We start from the raw sequence: 25,084 nt of genomic DNA, 5'->3' as shown, positions 1-25,084 counted from the left end.
TAGATTATGTGTATGTGCGCACAGGCTGATTTGATCTAGAACACTAAATCCACTCTGCAAGTTAACCACCCACTGCAATGGTTGCCTTGCGGTGTTTGCTAGCTGTGTACCTAGAGTGGTTATCATTAGCTACACGCTTCCCACTTGGTTAGAGCAATGGGAAACATACTGTGGTCTCCTAGGGTATGAATCCATGTGCTTGACTTGGATGTGTGCAGAGGTGGTGTGGGTGTGAGCGTACATGGAGGAGAAAAAAGCTGCCCCTCTCCGTAGGCCAAACGCTCAGGTTAAACAACTGGAGGGGTTTCTTTTTCTGTCAAATTGCTTTTGAATTGTGGGAGACAAGAGCATGTCCATTTCAATGGGTTTTCAGCTTTATTAATGTTGGACAAAATCAGTATGTTACAAAAATGTAACAGAGCTGTAGTTTTGATACAAAATTATAAAATTAAACATGTAGGTAACCTACTTATATACTGCTATAAAGTATTTTTTGAAGAGAGATATTCAAAGAAACCATTATGTACATGAAATGTATATTTAAAGATTTCTTTTTCATTTTTGGAGTCAGGAATAAAAAAAGAAAAAGAGCGGATACATCTAACCATAACATATTATCTGTCATCAAACAGCACAAACTTTCATCTCATGGAGTTTATCTGTTGATGTTGATTTAAGCTATCATTTGTTTTATCACGTGGAAACATAAGTTATGTGGTCAAAAATGTAAGGATTTTGAACTAATGTTGATTCAAGTTGTGTTGTCTTATATTGTCTTTTCAAAGTGCTGCCAATTGAAAAGGAAAGCATTATGTTTGCAAATCTGTTTTGAAATGTTTGCCAGAATTTTGGTACTATCTTTAATAAACATGTTTGTCTCCAGCATCCAGTAAATACATACTTACATACGTACATACATACATACATACATACTGTTGGTAATTGGTTTATGTTACATGTTAAACTAGTGTGTGCACATAAAAGTAACATGCTAGAGATAGGGCAGTTACTACTCAGGGAATATTACAATTTTTTCTCTAGAATAGTTTAGAGAGAGAGAGAGAGAGAGAATTTAAATACTTTGTAAGAATAATCCACATACTTTTTAAAGTCTATATGTGGATGTAATTTAAATCACTAACAATTTTCTTCTACAATTGGGGCATTAAGCAATTCTAATTGCATGGGATCGCTTCAAAAAAGAGTCTTTAGGTATTCTATTTAGTAAGCAGACTTTTATTCTTTAGGATGTATTTTCAGACCTAAGAAAGATACCCATTTTGCATACTATCAATGCAAAATCCTCTTGTAATTCTATATCTCTGTCTTCGCTCTCTTACATTTGCAATGGAGACATTTCAAATAGTGGTGTGATAACTCTCTCAGACTTCTTGTAAGTATCTTTTCAGTATCAGTTGCAAGAGTGAGTGAAGTAATCTTAAGACAAATGAAAGGCCTAGTGCTTATGTAATTATAAGCAAAAGCAGGAAGGGTGTCCTTTGTAACTCCTAGTATACATAGGAGACTAAATTAGATGCTTTCACAAATCATTCATGCAATTTTAAATGAAATTCAGCTAACAATTAGTTGTTTGCTGATGTGGTGTTGGGTTGTCTCTTCCCAGGTATTGGGAGATCGATGGGCAAACATCTGTAGGTGGACGGAAGATCGCTGGGTTCTTTTACAAGACATCCTCCTAAAATGGCAGCGTTTTACTGAAGAACAGGTGAGTCATGTGGGGCAATTGTATCGGTGAAAGACATGGTGAGATGGTAAATGCGTAAAGGAAAACATACAATGATCTACTTTAGTAATTATTTTCTTTTTCGGAATTATTTGATTTCTTTCAGTGCCTTTTTAGTGCATGGCTTTCAGAAAAAGAAGATGCAGTGAACAAGATTCACACAACTGGTTTTAAGGATCAAAGTGAAGTGTTATCAAGTCTTCAGAAACTGGCTGTATGTATTTTTTAGCTTTCGAAAGTTGGTGGTTTTTTTTTTTTTTTCAAACTCAGTGGTTTACATTAACCCCATTATTTGGTCTTTTAATTCTTCCCAATCAGACTGTGGACTCTGGGAAACAAACTGAGGGCTTCAGAGGGGACGGGGGTGGGGGATTGGGATAGGCCAGTGATGGGTATTAAGGAGGGCACGTATTGCATGGTGCACTGGGTGTTATACGCAACTAATGAATCATGGAACATTGCATCAAAAACTGGGGATGTACTGTATGGTGACTAACATAATAAAAAATTATTATTAAAAAAATAAAAAAATAAAGGAAAAAGAGGAAAAAAAGAAAAAATAATAATTATTCCCAATCTTAAACCAAGTGTTCATTGTTTGTGCTTAAATCATAGTCTATTCAGTTATATCATATTATAAATTTTCATAATTAAAATAGGGGCAGCTATATTATCTTAGACAGCTTGGGCTGCTATGTAACAAAATACCACAGAATGGGTGCCTTAAACAACAGACATTTATTTCTCACACTTGTGGAGGCTGGGAATGCCAGCCATGCCAGCAGATTTAGTTTTTGGTGAGGACCTCTTTCCTGATTTGCAGACTGTACCTTTTTACTTTGTGCTCCTGTGGTAGGAAGAGTGGAAACTTTGTTGTCTTTTCCCCATCTTTTTAAAAAATTAATTATATTAATTATATTCATTTCAGGAGTACAGCAGAATGATTCCATGTTTGTATGTATTACAAAATGATTGCCACAGTTAGTTACCATCTATCACCTCACATAGTTACAATGTTTTTTTTTTCTTGTAATGGGAACTTTTAAGATCTGTTTTCTTAACTTTCAAATACCCAGTATGTTATTAATTGCAGTCACCATGCTATACATTACATTTCCGGTAATTATTATTAACTGAAAGTCTGTACCTTTTGACCAACCCTCACACATTTTCTCCTCTTATAAGGGCATGAATCCCAATGTGGGGTCTCCACCCTCATGATCTCATCTAAACCTAATAACCTCCCAAAGGCCCTACCTCCTGATACCATCACATTTTGTGTGTGTATATGGGGGTAGGGTTCAACATACAGATTTTGTGGGGGCACAAGCATTCAGCCCTATAACATTACACCCATGGACCCCCTCCCCCCCCAGTTTATGTCTTTCTCACATGAAAAATACATTAATTCTATCCCATGAGCCCCGGAAGTCTTAAATAGGAGAAATAGGAAAGAAGGAAAGGGTGACAGTTCCCATAAAGGTCTAAAGCGTAGCAAGGAAAATTCCATTAGATCTTAAGCCTCGAGAATAATCCTCTTTGGACTGATGGAGTGCCCTTCAGGACCACTGGAGTAGCAGCATCACCTCCAGAAATCTGCAAGGTGGCCTTGCCTCCTCAGTTCCACGGGGCACCACTCATGTGGGCTTCTGCAGCAGCCTTACCCACAGGACTGTCTGCAGTGGCCCCACTCCTGAGGTACTACTGGGTGGGGGGCATCCTGCCCCATGAACTGGAGAAGTAGCCCTACCCTTTGAAACCCAGGAGGAGCTAGCCCTGCCATCGGGCCTGTGGTGGGAGTGGTAGCTCTCAGGATCTGTGAATCACCTGCATCCTTCTTCCCTTTTCTTGAGCAATAGCACATGTTGGACACTCTTCTTTCATTCTGTCCAGTTTTCTCTGTTTCCTTTCGTCCCAGCTGGCAGTATTTCTGTTGGTATAATTCCATCTCTCTTCCTGCCTTCTGTTGAGATGGCTGACTAGGTCTCTGGTTCCCACCCACACTAATCTTATCAAATGGTCAGTCAGCCATACCCTTAGTGTTCTCTTCTGAACATATTTTCTCATTTTTTGCAATATGGATAGGCTGAGAATTTTCCAAATCTTTAAATTCTAATTCCATTATGCCAAATGATTCTTCAATTCATTTCTCTCTTCTTGCAATTTACCGTAAGCAAGAGAAATCATGCCACTCCTTCAACACTGCGTAGATCTCTCCTCAGCTAAATATCCAGTTTCATTGCTCACAAGTTCTGCCTTCCACAAAATGCTGGAACATCAACACAATTCAGCCAAGTTCTTTGCCACATTATAACCAGGATCATCCTTTCCCCCATTTCCAATGGTATCTTCATCACTTGCATCTGAGAGTTCATCGGAATGACCTTTACCATCCATATTTATACCAATATTTTTACCCATTTTAACCTATGTATTCTTTAAAAACATAGGCTAACTTTCCAGATCTCTTTTTCTGCCAGAGCCCCCACCAGAATTGCCTTTAGGAATCCTTTCATGGTGATCTCAGCTTTTTCTACCGTGCACCTCAGAACTCTCTCAGCCTCTACCCATTACTCAGTTCCAAAGCTGTATATACATCTTTAGGTATTTCTTACAGCAGCACCCCACTTCTTGCTACCAATTCTTGTGTTAGTCATCTCAGACTTCTATAACAAAATACCATGGACTGGATGGCTTAAACAACAGACATTTATTTCTTATACTTCTGGAAGCCTGGAAGTATGACATCAAGGTGCTGACAGGTTTGGTTCTTGGTGAGGGTCCTTTTTCTGGCTTCCAGACAGCACCTTCTAGCTGTATCCTCACACAGCAGAGATAGACGAAGATCGGGTGTCTCTTCCTTTTATTTTAAAGGCACTAATCCGATCATGCTGCTCTCCTCTCCTCTTTTCATCTAAGCCTAATTACCTCCCCGAAGCCCCACCTCCTGATATTACCACAGTGGGTGCTTAAGCCCTCATTTCATGAATTTTGGAAGAATATGAACATTAATTCCGTAAGATATAGACAGATTTGCAACTGTGTTTTTCAAAACGAAAATTGTACTTTTGAAAAAATACCTGGAAGAAGATTTCAGTTAAAATAAAAAAGTAACACTAAGAATGTCCTAGAAAGCTCTAAATAGTATATGGACCCTGGGAAACAAACTGAGGGCTTCAGAGGGGAGGGGGGTGGGGGAATGGGATAGGCCGGTGATGGGTATTAAAGAAGGCACGTATTGCATGGTGCACTGGGTGTTATACGCAAATAATGAATCATGGAACTTTACATCAAAAACTAGGGATGTACTGTATGGTGACTAACATAATATAATAAAAAATTATTATAAAAATATTATATAGTTCTAAAGTAATAGTCTAAATTAAATTCTTTGAGAAATATAAAAGAAGTATAAGAGATGATTATTCTCACATAAGGGGCTCATGCCTTTGTTTGGAAAACTAGAAAAAAAACATTAAAGCAACCCAAATGGCATTAATTATAAGTACCTGTGTGTTTTGAGAAATGATTGAACTTTGGCAGTAAAAAGCCATCAGGGAGGGCTTCAATAAGACATTTCCGTTTGAGTTGAAATATAGGATTAGAAAAGATTTCTAAAGCTTCTCTTCCACTGTGAGCTTCATTATTTTAAAGGAGAGGGCAGTGTAATATTAAGAATTTAGTTTTTCTTTTTTTTTTTAAAGATTTTATTTATTTATTTATTAGAGAGAGAGAGAATGAACAGGGGGAGGAGCAGAGGGAGAAAAAGAGAGAGAATCTTAGACTCCCCGCTGAGCACAGAGACCTATGTGGGGCTCCATCCCAGGACCCTGTGGTTATGACCTAAGCTGAAACCAAGAGTCGGATACTCAACTGACTGAGCCACCCAGGTGCCCCAAGAGCTTAGCTTTTCAAATAAAATATTCCATAGTCAGAATTTCTTCTTGCTTTTTTGATAGAGCAATTCTGTTAAATGCCAACTTGATGTTAACTCTAATATAAAACAAAGGTCTGTTATAAATAATGTTTTATAATTTTACCTAAATAAATCTATTCATATCCTTATTGGTATTGTATAATATATTAAATTATTTATTTAACGCTAATCTTAAATAAATTTCCCTAGTTAAATTGGTACTGTTTTACCAAATATTTATTTGTGTCATACATTTTTTTTGCTCCATAGTTACTAATCTTAGGTTTTTAATTTAAAATAGATTCACTAATGTATTACTTGTTATTACAAGCTAGCTTGTTATGGAAGAGAATTCATTCCTCAAAAAAAAAGAATACTTTCTGGAGTGATTTGACCACTAAAGACAGATTTCAGAAAAGTTACCTCTGTTTGTATCAAAAGAATGCAAAAATGTCTGTGATATATTTGTAATTTTGTTCTGCAGTTGATGGGAAGCCACTGAGAATTTGATAACAATCATATTTGCATTTCTGGAATATTCTTTGGTATGAAGGAGACCAGTTAGTAGAACTGAACTAAGTAGCACTGGGTAGGAAGAGGAGGAATGAGACAGGTTATTTCAGAAGAAGATATCGAGGCCCAGGAAAAAACACGTGCATGCATAAGATATCATAGAACGTTAGTAGTAGAGTCAAACTGAGCACCAAGGCATCTAGACTTAGGTCCAGCCTTGTTAAGCTATTTCAAAACTCCTCATATCATTTGATTCCTTGACAAAAAAAGAACTGCAATTGGGAACTATCATTTGGAGTGACATGTGCTACTATGTTGACATTTTAGTGAACAAAAGACTTTACTAGCCTCAGGACCATGAAAATGCTCTTTTAGCAAAGTCTCAATAATTTTCCAATATGATTAAAATTCAAATTATGTCACCTTGCTTGTGAACAAAGTGAAAATATGTTTTATATAAGTCTTCCATTTGATAGTTTAAGCCAATTAACAAAACCTGACAGCTGGTCTAGGATTTGAGGTAAAATTCCCCTGCTGACTCAGGCAGTGAATAAGAATTTAATGTTCATTAAAATATGTCACAATCTGAGACCCAAAACAGGTACCATCTGTCACCAGTTCCTACTACATACCTAGGTATAGATACAGTGTGCTCAAACTCTCTTTTATTTATAATCAGTGTAATTTGTTTTGAAATATTATCACAGCCCATGGGATCTCCTACTTTTCATTTGAGGTGGAAACTAAGGAGTCAAGTATTTCACTTCCTCTAGATCTGTGCTTTTATCCAAACCACGTAGATCTATTTTTTTTTATTTTTGTGTGGTCAAAACTGACTTTTTATTTGCTACAAATGATAAAAAGGAAAGGAGAGAAGAAATGGTGACTCTTATGAGGGGAATTCCAAGGCTGGTGGAATCATGTAGGCTATACTGGGAAGGCCCCAATTTGAAAGGAAGTGTGAAGCTGCTGTGAGAACTGGTGGTGTTTTGCGGGGAAGGACGTCTCTGGGAAGCCTGGTGATCTGTGAGCCGTTGGTATGCAGGGAATACAGGAGTACTATGGAGTTGAGGACAGTCAAGTGGCTGTGGGACACATGGCAGGGTTGGAGTACGTACTTATGGTAGCTCAGCAAGCCCCTGTTGATAGTGCCATTGTACTGGGACTTAATACATTTGCCTCACCTTCTGTCGTTACCCTCAAAGAATTCATCCAAGTAGAAACAGTGGTTCTCAAAGTGTGATCCCCAGACTAGCAGCATCAGCAATACCTGGGAGCCTGTTAGAAATACAAATTCTTAGGTCTCATCGCAGACCTGCTGACTCATACAGCCTGGAAGTAGGGCCCAGAAATCTGTATTTTAGCAAGGTTTCCACATGACTCTGATGTTCCCTCAAGGAATTCCTGGGCCTTTTTTAAGGATACGTTCATTTTGCACTTCAAATCATCTTCTGTTGACCAGATAGACTATGTCTCTTCTGTCTTCTTGAGTGGCTTCTCTGCCTCATGTCTCTCCTTACTACTAGCCTAGTCTAGTTTATTGACTGTACCTTCCTGCTTATCTTGGAGGTAGGTCCAGGTGCTTGGCTTCTTTGAAAAATGAAAATATATTTCTTCTTTTAAAATCCTGGCCATCCTCTTCTGTGTGTAAGTTTTCTAGAGCTTCCTGAGTTTTCCAGAGCTCTCTGGTTCTCTGGCACTCCAAGACCTGTGATCACTTTTTGATATGCAGAAAGATATCTATTTTATACCCTAATAATAAATAACAATTAAATCATAGTCATTTAATATGCATACATAAACTCCAAGCATAAAAGTATTGGCAGTCAAAGATAGATGGGAGAAGGTAATTCGTTACTATGATTTAATGCTGTCATGGATTTCCTGTCCTCTCCTTCTGTTAGCTGTGGTAGAAGAGTCCTTCAGGTAGTGGGAGATCATAAAGAGAGAGAGAGAGAGAGCGCGAGCCAATGAGAGGAAATATTCCCCAACAAGAGGAAACATTCCCCTAACAAGAGAAAACAAACTGAACTACTATACCTGCCATCACCATTTTTAAAAAGGCAGATCGAAAATTTAATAGCTAGAAGCATTGTTTGGTACAGTGTTCTTGTCATACAGATTTAGGTAAAAATATACTGATTCAGTAATTCCACAATGTCATTGTAATAATGTTCTTAGTTTACCTTGAGTCCATTTTCCCTAAGGTATTCTTTAATGGTGATTTGACTTTCCCTTTTATTTTTGTGATGCTCACCAAGTGCTTCTTCATTTGGCTTAATTTTAACACAGGTGTCCTAGTTTCATTTGCTGCTAAATCTCTTTGGGTATCCAATTAGTTTTATAGATCATCTAGGAGAAACTGTTTAGGTAACATGAAGTTACCCATAAATTTCCAACACAGATTGTTTCCTCTTCTTCAAATGTAACTCTCAGATCCTTGTTCTAAAATGTTTCCAAATCATTACACGTTTAGCTTAAACAATGAATGGTGCACCCCTGAGCCTTACACATATAGCTATTTAAAGTAGCTCCTTAAGCCCTGAGAAAGTAAGCCAAAGAGGATTGTATATACATCTTTATTTTTAAATGCATTTAAAATGTCTTTAATTCTATAACTTTTTCCAAAAAAAACCAAAAAACCTTGAAATGGCTTGCAGTAAAACAAATGCATGCCAAAAGTTAAAAGAAAAAAAGAAAAATGAGACACCATGAAGGAATGGGAGGAATCTACAGATTTAAATTTGGGTCTCAGCTCTAGCCAGGGAGTTAAATTATTGTTTCACTACTAGTCCAATTTCGCATTTAAATTTAATGGAGGGCCAACCTGTGAATTAAACAAACAAAATCAATAGACAAAACCCATCTATTACTTTGTTCCCACATTGAAAGTTTATTTTGATATGAATTCTACTTATAAATCTTAACTCATATTTTGATTTGTTGCATTCTTTCAAACTGGAAAAAAATAGTGAAAAACTTAATTGTTGAGGAAAAATAGGAAAGAACTTCACAATTAGCTTTTATATATTAAAAAGCAGCACACACTAAGAATCAAGTGTAAATTACACCAGGTAAAGCAGATTCTGAAGAAAGGATGAGCTGACTGAAGGAGACACCACAGCCTTCTGCAGCTCAGAGCTGTCCGTGCAGTTGGCAGGCCAAAATGAGCTACATAAAGTATCCTTTGGTGGTGGGGGGGGTTGATTTCTTTGTGTGTATGACACTTCAGTTCATGAGCGATTGATACATCTGTTTTGTGATAATTTTTTTGCCATGTGTAGTATTAGTTCTTAAAATGACATTTGATTTGGAAAGACAGGTCTCACTGTTTAGTTTATGTCTATTGTACTTGCTATTGCCAGAAAGAGGGGATTGTAAAGGGGCTGTAGGATAATTTTCTCCTTTCTTTCTTCTTACTCTGTGTTTACAAGGTAAGTCAGGGACTAGTATTTGGGAGCTGGAAATGGAATTTTCCAAAGTGCAGGGTAACCTTAATGGATAAAATGAAAGAATCAGCTGTCCTGACCTACTGATTTCATACCAGCCACTTTGTTTATCCATTCCATATCAACCAGAGGGCGTGTGTAACCCCTCATAACTCACAGGAACTTTGAAAATATGAATGTTCTAAAAATTACTCCATAAAACACATATGTATTTAGAAAACATGCAAAGTGATGCCAAAGGATTTGTGTCACACTCGATTACTTAGTTCTCTTACTTAATGGGCTTTAAAATTAGCTTTAGAAGATAATTACTCAGATAGCCAAATGTTAATTGAATAACAGATGCTTAAAAACTTTAAAAGTCAGTAAACTGCCCTATGAGCAATACTACTTTTTACTTGGAAGTTTCTTAAATATTTTTAAATAGCTCTTAAGTTTCTCTACTAGGTGTTTATGCTACATCTGACTTTTTTTTTTCCTTCAAACTTCTTGGGAAGATTATTTGGATTACGATTTTCTACTTATATTCTTATGGTGCTCTTGATCCTTTGCAGGCATGATTACAGTCTTATCTATACAAGTGAGAAAACACATGCAAAAGCAATTTGGACTATAGTGTTTTAGAAATTGTAACCTAGGCTTATTACGTATTCTTTCCTGTTTTAACAGGCCTTAAAAACAGATCTGGAGAAGAAGAAGCAAACCATGGACAAACTCTGTTCACTCAACCAAGATCTTCTTTCAACACTGAAAAACACATTGGTAGCTCAAAAGATGGAAGCATGGCTGGACAACTTCGCCCAGCGTTGGGATAATTTAGTCCAAAAACTTGAAAAAAGTTCAGCACAGGTTAGTGATACTAATTACCCTAGAATAAATCATCCTTGAGATTTTTTGAAATTTTCATTAAGAGAGCAGTGTTATAACCCCACAAAAAATATCACAGGACTGGTCTTTGCCAAGTATTCAATTGAAAAAAACACAGGTCTCTTGGTTGTCTTGATATTGGAGAATGTGGGCGAGGTGAAGGTATGAGTGCCAACTGACTGAACTAGTTACTGTCTTAGAGTACAGTCACATCCAGTTCAGTGGAAATGAGGATGGGAGTGATTTAGAGCAATTGGACCAAGTGCTCGGGGACTATGTCTCACAACCTAACCCCAAATCCTAGATTTCTAGAAACTGGAGGGCTATTCGTTGATCCCTACATTTTTCATATGAGAAAAATGAAGGTTAGGGTGGAAAAATGAATTGTCCAGGTGAAGTTAGTAATAGGAGCACTGTCAGGGCTTAGGTCCTTTGATTTCATGGAAGACACCGTTCTGTTATTTCAAGTAAGGATCTTATCACTGGATGTTCTTTCTGCCACAGACAGTTGATTCATAACACGAACACATAGACTGTGGATTAGGAAAGCATCTGTGTTACGCTTGTAGTGTCATAATGTGGTTTTATATTAAGAATTTTAAAAGTTTTGGTTATTTAAAGAAAATGGGGTGGTTTTAAAGTAGAAAGTTTTATTATCTGATTTTATTAAATGGTGGAACCATGGGTCGTCATTCAAAATATTAACATTATATATAATGGCATTTAACATACTCTGCCATATTATTTTACATTATAGAAGCTAACTTTCTTTTTTTTTTTAAAGATTTTATTTATTTATTTGACAGAGATAGAGACAGCCAGCGAGAGAGGGAACACAAGCAGGGGGAGTGGGAGAGGAAGAAGCAGGCTCCCAGTGGAGGAGCCTGATGTGGGGCTCGATCCCACAACACCGGGATCACGCCCTGAGCCGAAGGCAGACGCTTAACCGCTGTGCCACCCAGGCGCCCCAACAGAAGCTAACTTTTACTAATCAGTTGCAATTCATGGCTCAAAGCACCATGCGTACATCTCTATTAAAGCAATGACCACATTCAGTAGCTTTAGGCAGTTATCTCCTTTGTTATGAGACAGTGCAGGGAATTTGTCTTCTTGACACTTGACATCTGATAAGTAGGACTTAGGAAATGTTTGTTGAAAGATGCAATGAAGTTTAAAGTATTGCTTCCTAATCCAGTAACATTACATCAAAAACTAAGGATATACTGTATGGTGACTAACATAACATAATAAAAAAAATTATTATAAAAAAAAGTATTGCTTCCAGAAATATAATTTAAGAAAATAGGATCAGACAACATATATGATTTTCAATCACATTTCAACCTCCCTTTTGAAATTAAATTCATACTTAAAATTTTAAATTTGAAGGAATGTAAATTGTAATAATTTCCTATGTAGTTATTGGACAGTAATTAAAATTCTGTTTGTTTTCCATTGAATATATTTTTTATCAGTTGCTTGATCTAATAGTGATTTTAAAATTACATCATGATTTATCTTATTGTATATGATCTAGCCGTGGTTACTTTGCCTTAGCACTGGCATTTATGTAATAAATTGTGAGACGTTAGAAAATGTGATACTTTTTTAACCATCAATAATATCATTCCAATATGTATTCATTGGTTCCATAGATTATTGCTGCTGTAAAATGGTCACTTACCATATTCAGAAGGATTGGCATTGCCTTACAAAGAAAGTTATTTAGAAATGCATCCCTTTAAAGGGGTATATTTACGGAGATGTAACTGTTAACAGTAGGTCATGCTTTTGTTCACTTGCATTATATACAATGGTTTTTAAACTTGTGTCTGCGTAATAATCACCTGGGAAACTGATTAAGATGCAAAGTCCTAGATCTCATGCTCAGAGAATCTCATTCAGTAAACCAGTAATCTGCATGCAGCCTTTGATACAGTCTGCAGACCATATTTAAAAAAAAAACAACAACTTTGAATTAACAAGACAGTGGCATATGTGCCCATCCCCACATTGTGGGTTTTCCAAAGTGCTGCCTGAAATGGGGAGAATAGAGACCTTGCTATCAATGCTATATTTAAATATACTCACTTCCTTGGAATAAGCCTACTTTCTAAGGAGTGTTGTGTGTATTTTCAAAATGTTACTGATTTGTTATTCTAGTTGGTAAAAACAAAACAAAACAAAACAACAACTTAGAAACATCATTTTTAACGGTCAAAAATTATAAGACTACCACCCAGGGCACTTACCTTCCTATTTTTGAACTTTTCAAAACCTGTAATAAAACACCACTAGCCCTGGTTCATATAATTCTTTATAAAATGATGTCTAACATACAGTACAACATGTATCCATTGTATTTGCCCATTGGGATGTGATGAGGATAAAATAAAGTCATAGACATGAAAGCACTTTGGGGGAAAAAACAACTCTGGTGCTCTTGATATATAGGGCATCTTGTTTAGTGAGTCTGGAGGGCTTGTTGTAGTTCAATATCATTTTTAAAATTTTTATTTTCAAACATTGTTGCACTACTATACCAGATTAGAAATAGGTAAGTAGACTTATATTAGGCAAGTTGCTTTTTAGAACACTATGCTTCAGCTTTTCTACAGTTCATATTTCAGATTTAATCATTGTTTTATTATTTCCCCCAAAAGAAACTATCACAGACCCAATCCAAATCATTGCTGGGGTGAGTTGGGACTCTTAGATAAAAATGAAGCTACCGGAGGACAGAGTAATGAAAAGGTGATCGAGAGAGTGAACCATGAAATAATGAAATAGTATCTTATAATTTAAAAAGCCCTTGATTTTCTTTCTTGAATGTAAAATTGAACTTGATCAAAATTACATGGGATGAAGTCCAAGAATGTTGAGGGCAAGGTTGTGACTTTGAAGAACAAAGCTGTCTTGTGTGCACACTTTCTGGTATGTTTGAGGGGGGCGGGAGGTTTGTGAGAAACCATCCCATTAATGACTCGATATTGCAATCTCCTAAAAATCCTTTTAAATGATTGGTTTAAAGAATGAGCAAAATCTGGTACTGATTAAAATCCAGTAGGATGTAGGAATGGCGACCGAGATGACAAGGCATCCGATTGTTCTCGTATAAAGAACATTGCGTGCCCGAATTTTGGACTGCTATTCAGGTCAAAGCTTTGAGGGATTTTGACCTTTTGAAACAGTAGCATGGCAAGAGATCAAAATATGGAAAAAATCAACTGTGAAGCTGTTCTCTTGCATTTCAGAGTCAGGGTTGGCTTGAATAATGCCTGGACACAAGCTGAGGATGGTTAAGTTGATGAGAAAGCAGTGTAAGAAAATAGAAATACTTTCTGTTTCCGAAAGTTAGGAAGAAATTAACCCTTGCTATGTGGGTGCTTAAGATGAGAAGAGAGAACAAATCAAACATACTCTGATTGACGTATTTAAAAACTCAAATGACCCTCTGTGTCCTCTAAATTTTTTATAAATATGCTTGTTGAATTTTACACAGTTTTTTTTTCTAAATGCTGTGACCCTGATGAACATGTTTTTATCTTGATTATAATTAGGAAATATGATAGGAATTCATTATAGGTAATACTTTAAACTTATAGATAATTTTAGTGATTTGAAACAATCTTTTCCCCCATTTAACTGAAATCATATATATTGTGGAAAGGGCATAATATTCATGTGCTTTATAATTTACTGTGGTATTTTATATGAAACTTGGCATTAGGCATTTAAATGTAAAAATACATCTATCTAGATGAATCCAAAAGTTCCGTAGTTTTGTCATTGTTTGGTAGAGTAAATTATTTTCTTTGCCAGGAGTAAGGGACATTTTATGGCACAGGTAAGTTTATGCATCTCATTCCCATTTCCTGAATATTTTGCTATGTTTCTCTTGACAATTTTTGCAGTGTTCTGAACTATAAGCCCAGATATCAGAAAGCTAAAATTAACGTGCCCAGAATCCTCCTTTCCTTGAACATGAGAGTACATGTTTATGTTGTGTATTTCTCTATCTATAGTCACAGATGCTGAAAGAGAGAAAGTGATCATTATGTATGTATTTGTCTATTCTATATCATTGATGTCCTGCTGAGAGTTTTAAAACTCTTGCCAGACTGTGTGTAGTGTAAAACATGGTTGAAGATAATAAGCCAGTATTTTTAGTAATATCAGAAATGCAAATACAGAGAGGCAGAGGTATTAAGATGAACATTTCTTTATTTGCCTTACAAGCAATGTTTCAAGCAGACTCCCTGCTGAGTGTGGAGTCTGATGTGGGGCTCGATCCCAGGACCCTGAGATCATGACCTGAGCTGAAACCAAGAGTCAGATGCTTAAGTGAGCCACCCAAGCACCCCTGCCAATGATTTTAATTAAAAATACTCTAAGGCCTTTCCATTGACAACCATTTTCATTGGTTCCTGAAAGTTCTCCAAGCCTAATCAGCCTGATGCCAATTAAAAAAATACCTAGAATTAAAATAAAATCCTTTGACTTATTTTAGGTTTCCATCTTATTCAAGGACTATCTAAATTCATGGACTAACCATCTTGAATTTTAGAGCATCTTTTAGTTAATAGCTGAGGTTAAAGGTTTTATTAGAAAATTTCCAAGTTATAGCTCAAATAACTTTGGAAATTAACTGTATCCTTTTCCTACCTCCAACTGAAGTAAATGTTTGAGAGTGGGCCTTGTATATTCAGCGTAATAGTTTTTATGTTATAAATTCATTATCTATAACAATGTAAAGTGCTGTAGGCACTGAAAATTTAAGAGACAAGAGCTGAGTTAACTATTGGATATTCTCATTCCTTATTTATAAAATGGAAAGTCTGGGCTAGGAAGATCTCCATAGTGTCCTTCCAGGTCTAAATGCCTGTGGTATGTTTCTCTTTGCTTGAAATTTTATGTAAAACTGAGTAATTGGTGAAGAGATTTCAAATATCTCTGCTATATCAATCTCAGAGTCAGCTGGAAGATGATAATGAAAACAAAATTCTTTTCCTGTAAAAATAAGACTGACTTCTGAAATGAGTAGACTTCACTCATCACAAATACTATTTAAATACTGTTTAAAATACTCTGAAGATAAAAGCATCTATATGATACATCTGTTCTCTACTGACAATAAACAAAATAACACATAAAGAAAAATACACATTTCCCCTCAATATACACTTGGTCATCTGCATCCCTAGTTAAAGAATGTGTTTCATTACTTCATGTCAGACAGTGTATAGAGGAAGGTCAGGTAGATCAGAAAAAATAAATGTCATTGCTTCTTGAATTTTTGCAGATGCAGTTAATTCACACGGTCGCTCAAGATCTGTGTTTAATACGAATCCTGAGTTCAACATGAATCCCTTCTTTCTGGCAATTAGTACAAAAGATAATATGAAGTGAGGGACAAAATACATGAAATTGAAGAGATAGTTTTATAGAATAAACCTTTTTAATTTTTATATGATATTTTATTTCAAATAGAATTACTTCTTTTTTAGTATCTTTTGAATATGGACTCTTAAGAGTGTTCATGATTCCAATGTTGTTATCTTTTCAAGCAGTTATATTGCCTTATGATCAGTATCAAAACCAGACATTAATTAATAATGAAATTTAGTTACCAAGCCACTCTCATGAACTTTAGCACTCCTTGTATGCTCTGCTTAGCTATGGTAATTCCTCTGCCCTTGGTCATAGGGTATTTTATAGACTTTTGATTAATCACCCACCTTCCTTTGTGAGCACTTGATCTTTTACTCCAGGTTTCTCATAAAATTCAGCATATAAATTCTTTCTCTTGCTTAGAGTTGTAAATCCTTACACCATCAGATATTTGAGCCTTGTGCTACCATGCCTGTGGAGATGGTTTTAAGTCTGGCTACCAATTATCAGCTAAAGCTGTTGCTATGATTATGAAGTATATTTTAAGCTATAGAACCATAATTCTTCCATGCCCATTAAAAGTCAGTTGATCACTCTAAAGTTATGTATATGAAAATGCCACAACAAGGAACTCTGATCCACAGTTCAACCTGACTAGATTGTTTAAAAAAATTCAGGTGTATTTAATTTGATTTATTTTTCCCAAATTTAATTAGAGTTTATCAGGAGCTGAAGGGCATTAAAAGATGGTCATATGCCATTGTGTGCATTTTCAATGTTCTTCTGACTTTATATATGCATGTGTGTATATATAAACACACCCTCGACTTAAAGGAAAATCACCATTCAGAAATCTGAACAACAAGTGAACATACCTACTAAGAGTGGGATAAAGGAACATTGAGACTTGGATTTACATTTTTTGCTCTGCCACTTACAAGTCAAATCTGTCTCAAAATTTTACCTCTTATCTATAAAATGGGAGTAATAATAGTATTTACTCTTCGGTTCATGAGGTAATGGCAGTTACCACTTAATAAGCCTGGATTGCATGTACTATTCTAAGTATTTTAAGTAAGATAATGAATGCAAAGCACTTAGCATAATGCCTGGGACATGCAAAGAGCTTTGTAATTGGTAGGTATTCTTACATGCATTAGTATTTTCATAATAATGAAAATGATAAGGTAAAGTAGATAACTGATCCTTCATAGCTTGAATCTCTTTTAGTAAATTTCTTTAAATGTTCAAACAGTAGAGTATCTCATATTCAATAAGTAGAAATCTGTAACCCCAAAGAACTTATAAAGGCAAGAATATTTAAATAATTAATTGGAAAATTAAAAGATGCAGTTAAAAATATAGCCAAAATAAAAGAAAAAAAACAGCACCCACAAAGTTAATTTAAAATGTAAGAGCAGGGGTCAAAGACAACTTGTTACCCCTGTGAAACCGGAGACAGTGGTTGAAATGTTTCCTTTCATTGTATGCCCTTTTATATTCTTTAAACGGGTTTCAGTGTACACATATATTTCCTTTTTGAAATGTGCGTTTTTAAACAAATGGAAGAGAAGATGACAAGAAAGAATTTTATTGTTTGAGAGTAGTTTTGATTTCTCCAGAACTACCAAAATTATATAACCTTATAAAGAAGATGTGTACTGTAGAACTATCAAGAGAGTGGGCAAATGCTCTTCCAGTTTTTCCCAGAATGGGAAAATTTAACTTTTGGAAACTAACATAGGTAACCTTGTAAGTAAGAAGGTTCAGTAGACAAAAATATTTAAATTTTCTACAAACATTTAGAAAAGATAGTGGTTATTACTAATATGTATTGAGAATGCATTTTTTTGTGTGTGTTCAGACATTACATAATGTAATTCTTGAAACTAAGGCTTGGCTACATAACTTGTGGGGCCCAGTACAAAATGAAAATTCAGGGCTTGTTCAAATATTACTAAGAATGTCAAAAGTGTGACAGCAGAGCATGAAACCAAGCATGGGGTTCTTTGAGTGAGGGGACTTTGGTGACTACATAAGTTGCACAGTCACGAAGCCAGCCGTGTTTGCAACACACTTGTGAGAGGTGCATTCCCATTCCCATTTTACCTATGAAGAAGAGAAATCAAAGCTCTGAGAGGCAAATGAACCTACCCTAAATGCTACCATATGTGAACTCTGGACCTGGGGTTTGAGAATTGGGGAGCCTGACTCATAGACTCCCACTTTTAATCACTGTAAGAAGTCTAAACAAACTCTTTTCCATTTTTACTGGATGATGAACTGACAGATTAAGGGAATAGTTTTTAAAAACAAATATATTTTATTTTCATGAGGACACTTGAAAGTCATTTCCAATATACTGATAACTAAAATGGGAGTGGGTGCAGGGTAGGTGAAATAAGTAAAGGGAGTTAAGAGTACATTTGTATTGGTGAGCATTGAGAGATGTATAGAATTCTTGAATCATTCTTTTGTGCATCTGAAGCTAAACTGTATGTTAATTATACTTGAGTAATTTTTTTTTCAGAAAATGTTTTGATGTAGAAAGTTGGAAAATAGAAAGAATACGGAAATAGATAGTCCACAGTAGAAATTATCTCTGCCTTGTCTGCCAAAACATAACCATCATTTGCGTTGTTTACTCAATACTATAAACATTTTCCAGTGACATTGCAAATATTTGAAACATCTACAATAACTCTGTCACATGCATGTACTATAATTTATTTTAAGCTAGTACCTGCTGACATTAGGTTGTTTCCAACATTATTCCATTATACCTTATCCTGTGAACAGGAATAAGTGTTATACGCAGCCTGTAGCATCAGATACATTTAAATGCGAAGATACTGGGCGAGGGAAATTTGTTTTTGTAACATTTAAAAAGAAACTGCCTTGATTACTGTATGTTCAGTGCAGGTAATCATTTTGCATACTTACAGTTTTCATGAGGCACTCACGTTGTCTCACAATTATATGTGTGTTTGTCACCTTCACTACTATACTGTAAGTTCTCTAAAACCAAGATTCCACTTTATTCATTTCTGAATGTTCTGTAGTGATACATATAGAATACAGGTTGGAATTTAATTAAAACATGATTCAGCTACTGAATAACTCATACAATTTTAGATTGCTTTAATTAAATATGATGTCCAAAGTCAGGAAACCTAGGTTTTGGAGCACTAAAATCAGATTAAATCTAACTCTAGGAAATACCTGGTATTTTAAAACTTGGAAATAAGATTTATCAGAGTCGTGATTATCAATCTTCAGATCTTTAAGACTGTCGGATAGAAACAATACTCAACTTACTCTGTGTTGGTTCAGGATTCAAAACAAACTTTAAATGAACCAAGTCATAATAAGGGAAGCTTCTACTAGGTGTAAAAAAATTTTGCCAATGGGAAGTTAGGCTGCTATATTTTGGAAGGAGTTATCTGCTTCTGGGAGTAGTAAATCCTACAGTAAGTGGGAGGTTATACTAAGTGACCTCCATAATCCCTTCTTGTCTGTATTTCTAATGATTCTAACACATAATTAAATGTTTACAGTCAATAACTAAAAGCCATGGGGAAATTTAGTATATGACCATTTGATTTTTATTCTGATTATATGGAGTAGGTTTTGAAAGTAATTATTAATTTGTTATAGATAACAAATTATATCCTATGGTTTTAGGGTCAACGAACAGTTTTTTTTTTTCATTCTTCCATCCCAAAGGAAATGAAGAAGTATTTTCAATTACAGTACAATAATGATTATAGTCTAGAAGAATTACAGATTTGTCTTACTATTATTTTATTAAAAATGATTAGTTTTTCTTAGAAGGTTTGCTATATTTTTAAAAGTCTTTTCATAGTATATGATGTTGCCATTTCTCCTTAACTTACTCTCAGTGGGCCCATCTATCCAATTTCATAAGTATCAATGAGAAAATATTATAATACTACAGAAATTAACTTCACAGCCAAATATCCAGTAGCACAAATGTTTTATAACATTAGGTACAACTGTAAACAATATGTTTGCATTTTAGAATTTCTGCATTCTGGTGCCTCCAGATACAAAATTAGAAAATTTCCCCCTGAACTATATTCTCTTTAAGCCATCATTGTATGCAAAAAAACTTGCTCATGGTTAAAAATATTACTCTGTACTGTATGGTAACTAACATAATATAATAAAAAATCATTAAAAAATAAAATAAAAATAAATTGCCAAAGGAAAAAAAATATTACTCTGAAAAAATTAAATGCTCTTGGAATCCTCCTTAAAAATGACATTATTTTTTTATTAAAGGTGAACTTAATTTCATCATGTAATGATCATTTTGGGTTGAGGACAATTAGGTTTGAGGATATATTTTACACATTTTTTTAACAGCTGTGTTACTTTCTGCTTTCATTTTGATGTAACTTGTCAATGGACTATATAATTATTGTTTGAGGCTCAAAGACGGATTCTAAATAATGAATCTATGGAGATCTTAAAGAAGATAAAACTGGTCTTGACACAGGCAGAAACTCAGTATCTCTTAATGTCCTTTAAAAAAAAAAACTATTTAGTCTACCAAAATAGAAGTCTCTAAGGCCTTGACATATGTAAGGGTAGCACTTCTAAAATGTATTTGTCAAAAGCAATTTTTACACAAGACATCGTGACAAAAGTTTTCATTACTCCGCTGTCAATTGCCTCTTTGGAAGCTGCAGTAAGAAGATCCTGAGGCCTCTCTGATTTCCTCCGATTGAAGGAATCAGTCATGTGTGAGGCACGGAGGTTATCTTAAACCCTTTCCATATTTCTTGGCAAGTTCAGGAAAGTCAGTCAAGGGGCGCCTGGGTGGCTCAGTCCTTAAGCGTCTGCCTTAGGCTCAGGGCCTGATCCCAGGGTCCTGGGATTGAGCCCCATATCGGGCTCCTCCGCTGGGAGCCTGCTTCTTCCTCTCCCACTCCCCCTGCTTGCGTTCCCTCTTCTGCTGTCTCTCTCTGTGTCAAATAAATAAAATCTTAAAAAAAAAAAAAAAGGAAAGTCAGTCAGAGTAATCTTGATCTCAGCCAGATCCCTGGCTCTGTGCATATTAAGTACCTATAAGTGGATCCGATGCAGGCCTGTTTTGGTCTCTTTGTAAATAGTTCTTCCAAATGATTTGGATTGTTAGAAGGGTAATAATGATTAACATCTCAACAGGTAATTATTCAATTCTAATAACAGGAGGACTGTGAAACAGAGTTGGTGGTTGAGGAAGGAAGGGAGGGTGTTTCGCCATTATATAGCTAGTCTGGTAATGCTCATTTACTGAGGTGATGGCCTTTCACGATTTGGGTCACACACCGTATTATTCCAAGGAGTGTTGATTTATGCTTAAAAGATAATTTTTAAAAGCGTGAACAGAAGGTTAGCGTGATTCTAAGCCAGGAAGTATCTTTATTTTTTTATTTTTTATTTTTTAAAGATTATGTTTATTTATTTGACAGAGAGAGACAGTGAGAGGGGGAACACAAGCAGGGGGAGTGAGAGAGGAAGAAGCAGGCTCCCAGCGGAGGAGCCCGATATGGGGCTCAATCCCAGGACCCTGGGATCACGCCCTGAGCCAAAGGCAGATGCCTAATGACTGAGACACCTTTTATTGTAATTTTAAAGGATATTATACTTATTTGATTAAAAAGTCACTTATTGTAAAGTTCATATGATTTTGTTTAAAAATGTATGGACTATAAGTAATTACTATATATGATAACCACATATGCATTCAACACACTAATAAACATCTGTAGTCAGTCAAGGCAATGAAATTGGCGCTGAGATACCTTAGTAAAATTTACATTAACGTCATAAACACGTCAAACAGCATGTTTAATTAACTGTCAGGGTGACACCCTAAGTTTTGCTCCTTCCCCCCTCACCCTTTATTTTCCATAGCTTGACCAGTATATTGAAGAGACACTAAGTTTACTTCCGGTTTTGAGATTACTTTCCTTTGTGATTTAAGTCAACATAACTTGAGTCAGATAAAACAATTTGATTTGGGTTCAATATGGTGCTATTTTGATCTGAAGGTCAATTTACCAACAAGCAGGAACAGTTTCTCATTATTTTCCTTCATCACTCCAAGCAGGCTTTACTGAAGTCTTTCAAGCAGTGTGTGACCTCTGTTTCAATACTTCTTGCAGATTTCACAGGCTGTCACCACCACTCAGCCATCACTAACACAGACAACTGTAATGGAAACGGTAACTATGGTGACCACGAGGGAACAAATTCTGGTAAAGCATGCCCAAGAGGAACTGCCACCGCCACCTCCCCAAAAGAAGAGGCAGATTATTGTGGATTCCGAAATTAGGAAAAGGTGAGAGGCTCTTATTCGTGGCTTTATCCTCAAGCAAAAAGTAATTGTTAAGCAGGAAAACTCATTTATAGCTGTTTAGATGGCAGTGTTTTTACTTAAACAATATTTCCAGAAGCCTCAGATGCCTGTCATGTCAGTTAAGTTAGAAAATTGTGAAATAAGTTTTAAAATTTACCCAAGGAATGACTATCCCAACAAAAACTGAATGCTCAGTGGAACTCTTGTTTTCTGGATTAAAAGAAGAAATGACATGTGGTGAACTGCAGTAGACTCATCCTGAAAATTTCTTTTTTTTTTTCCTTACCAAGAACTTACTTTTTCAGTGCCTCCTTTTGCATTAAATGTCTCTTTTTCCCCAGTAATGGAAAGCACATTTTCATGAAGAAGAAGTACACCTGTAATAGACGAGATCTATTCTGCTAGTTTACAAGAACATAATGTCTCAATCTGCACATCCTAAATCAGGAGTAATTAGAGAATAGATTTCCTGTTCTTTGATATTTTTAAAGTCTTATCTTGAAGGTGTTAGAATTTTTAACTCATCTTCTTGTGAATATTTTCAACTAGACATTACAGATAAGTTAGGTATTATGTACATCAGTGGCTGTATTAAAATGAGAATAAAATTTCATAAATGCAAGACTAGCATGAAAGTCATAAAAGGTACAATTTCTTTTTCATTCCAATTATTATCATTCTAAGATTAAGAAAGAACATTAAAATCTGCCTTATGTTTCTAAGCAGCATATGTTTAGGAATGCATTGAATTTGACATTAGAATTTATGTATACGAGGGTATAGAAGTATGAGAAGAACCCATACCTAAAAATAGCACATCAGATGTTCTAGGCAAAGGAGAAAAAAAAACACCTAGAGAAGTTTATTCAAGTATATTATTTGGGACTTTCAATACCTCTCTTTTAATCTGTGATTTATAACCTGCTTTCATAATTCCGCAGTCAACTGCTAGGCTTTTCTCCCTGGTTGTATCTATGTGGCTGAGGGTGGTCAACAAATTAAAGCCAGCAGACTAAATCCACCTTGCTGCCAGTTTTTGTATGGCTCATCAGCTGAGAATTATTTTTACACATTTAAATGGTTGAAAATAATCAAAAGAAGAAGAATATTTCCTGACATGTGAAAATTATATGAAATTCAGATGACCGTGTCCATATTGAAACATAGCCACAGTCATTTATTTATATATCATCTGTGGTTGCTTTCACATTGCAAAGGCAGGGTTGGGTAGTTGTCACAGAGACTGTATGGCCCACAAAGCCTTGAAATATTTACTATCTGGCCCCTCATAGAAGAGGGGCTCCTGGTTCTAGTCAAATGGGTTCTCTGAATCTTTAAGAATTAGCATTCTGTTTGGGGCAACAACTTTCAAGGACTCTACTCATGGTAGTAGTTGAAATTTTAACATTGATGGAGGGAAAACATAATGGCAAAAATAAATCTGTACAGCTCTTAGTGAATCTGCTTTTTATTAACCCAATAGCATGGCTGTTAATTTCACATCATGTTAAGTATGTGTCTACAGACAATGCGTAGTGGAGACATGGATTTATGGATCCTTTGCAACAACCCAGCAGCTCTCCAACAATTTTCTAAGGAGAGCAGTATGGAAATGTAGTTGTCTTACCCTCCTAATATGTTCAAGATTCTCCCAGTACAGAAATTAGCAGAGCAAGTTGATTCATGTCAGTTTCTCTCTTGGCTCCTGCCAAGCGTATTCTTGGCTTGTGTTTGGAGAATGTATTTGTTTAAGAAAAATGTGTTTTGATTACTTTTTGTTTTCAGGAAAGTGTGGCTAATGGTGAAATATTTTGTCTCTTAAATTCTGTTTGTATCCTATGCTGTCAGCAGTTTTTCTAAGTGCCTGAAATGAGATGACCAATTGAGAACATAAAGGATATATTACTTAAATAAAATTAACACTTATTGATGGTATTGTTTTGTGCTTAGCACTAGATTAAATGTTTTATCTGCATAGCGTGTTTATTCTTCCCAATTACCCTACAGGATAAGTATGGCTATTATTACTATTATACACAGCTACAGAGTGCCTGAGCCAGGATTTCAACTGAGGTAGCCTAGATGGGGTACTAAAATATTTCTTCATTAGATATATGACTACGGTGTACTTCTATCTTGGTTTTCCTGAATCCATCCCAGCTTATACCTTTTGTGACATCATAATTATATATAACACCAACCTTCACTCTCAAATATGTCCAGATTTGGACAGTACAATAACATGAATGCTTTGCATAAGACTCTAGATCGATAAATTTGTACTGAACAAAGAACACAAACAAGTGAACATTTAGGCCAATTCAATTCAGTAAGTGATAATTGTCTACAGGATGGAATCTGGTTAAAATATTGTAATCGTCCAAGAGGCATCGTACAAACATGACTGTAAGCTTCACAGTAGCTAGTGTCCATCTCTTGTCCCATGTGAGAACCAGCATTTAACGGTCAAGACTATAGTGTTGACAATCTATGAAATGCTCATCTTTTAAAAATGATCTCCTTTTTCAGCTTCTCTGACACACTACTGTTCCATCCCTACCACAGACTGTTTTTCTAACAAAAAGGTCTAGGACCTTTGGTTTTAATTGTGGCAGTATCTCATAAATTCATGTTTTTTGCCTCTTTTAATTTCTTTATTTGAATGGCTTCCTTACATTGATTCAACTCTGGTTCTAAGTGAATGACTCCCAGATCATACTTATAGCTCCTATCTGATTCTCTCCCTTAAATTTCATGTTTATATCCTTAAAACTATGTTCTTCTACTTGTGCATCTAGTTGGTGCTTCAGTTTTTTGTTTGTTTTTTTATCTAT

General features: G+C 35.6%; 1 protein-coding gene across 17 annotated transcripts in view; it reads left to right on the top strand.

Moving 5' to 3' along the window:
* Positions 1–25,084, top strand: part of DMD (dystrophin) — a 2,358,181-nt gene that overhangs the window by 970,574 nt on the left and 1,362,523 nt on the right. For all 17 annotated transcript variants that reach the window (XM_057310259.1, XM_057309646.1, XM_048213297.2 and 14 more), the window contains 4 exons: positions 1,625–1,726; positions 1,851–1,958; positions 10,292–10,471; positions 22,057–22,232. In XM_057310259.1, the coding sequence (XP_057166242.1) occupies positions 1,625–1,726; positions 1,851–1,958; positions 10,292–10,471; positions 22,057–22,232 (566 nt within the window). The remainder of the gene's footprint in view (positions 1–1,624; positions 1,727–1,850; positions 1,959–10,291; positions 10,472–22,056; positions 22,233–25,084) is intronic.

The sequence above is a fragment of the Ursus arctos genome, chromosome X (assembly GCF_023065955.2).
Source record: "Ursus arctos isolate Adak ecotype North America chromosome X, UrsArc2.0, whole genome shotgun sequence".
Taxonomy (NCBI): domain Eukaryota; kingdom Metazoa; phylum Chordata; class Mammalia; order Carnivora; family Ursidae; genus Ursus; species Ursus arctos.
Note: the sequence above shows the minus strand (reverse complement) of the source record. Positions and strands in the feature narration are given on the sequence as shown.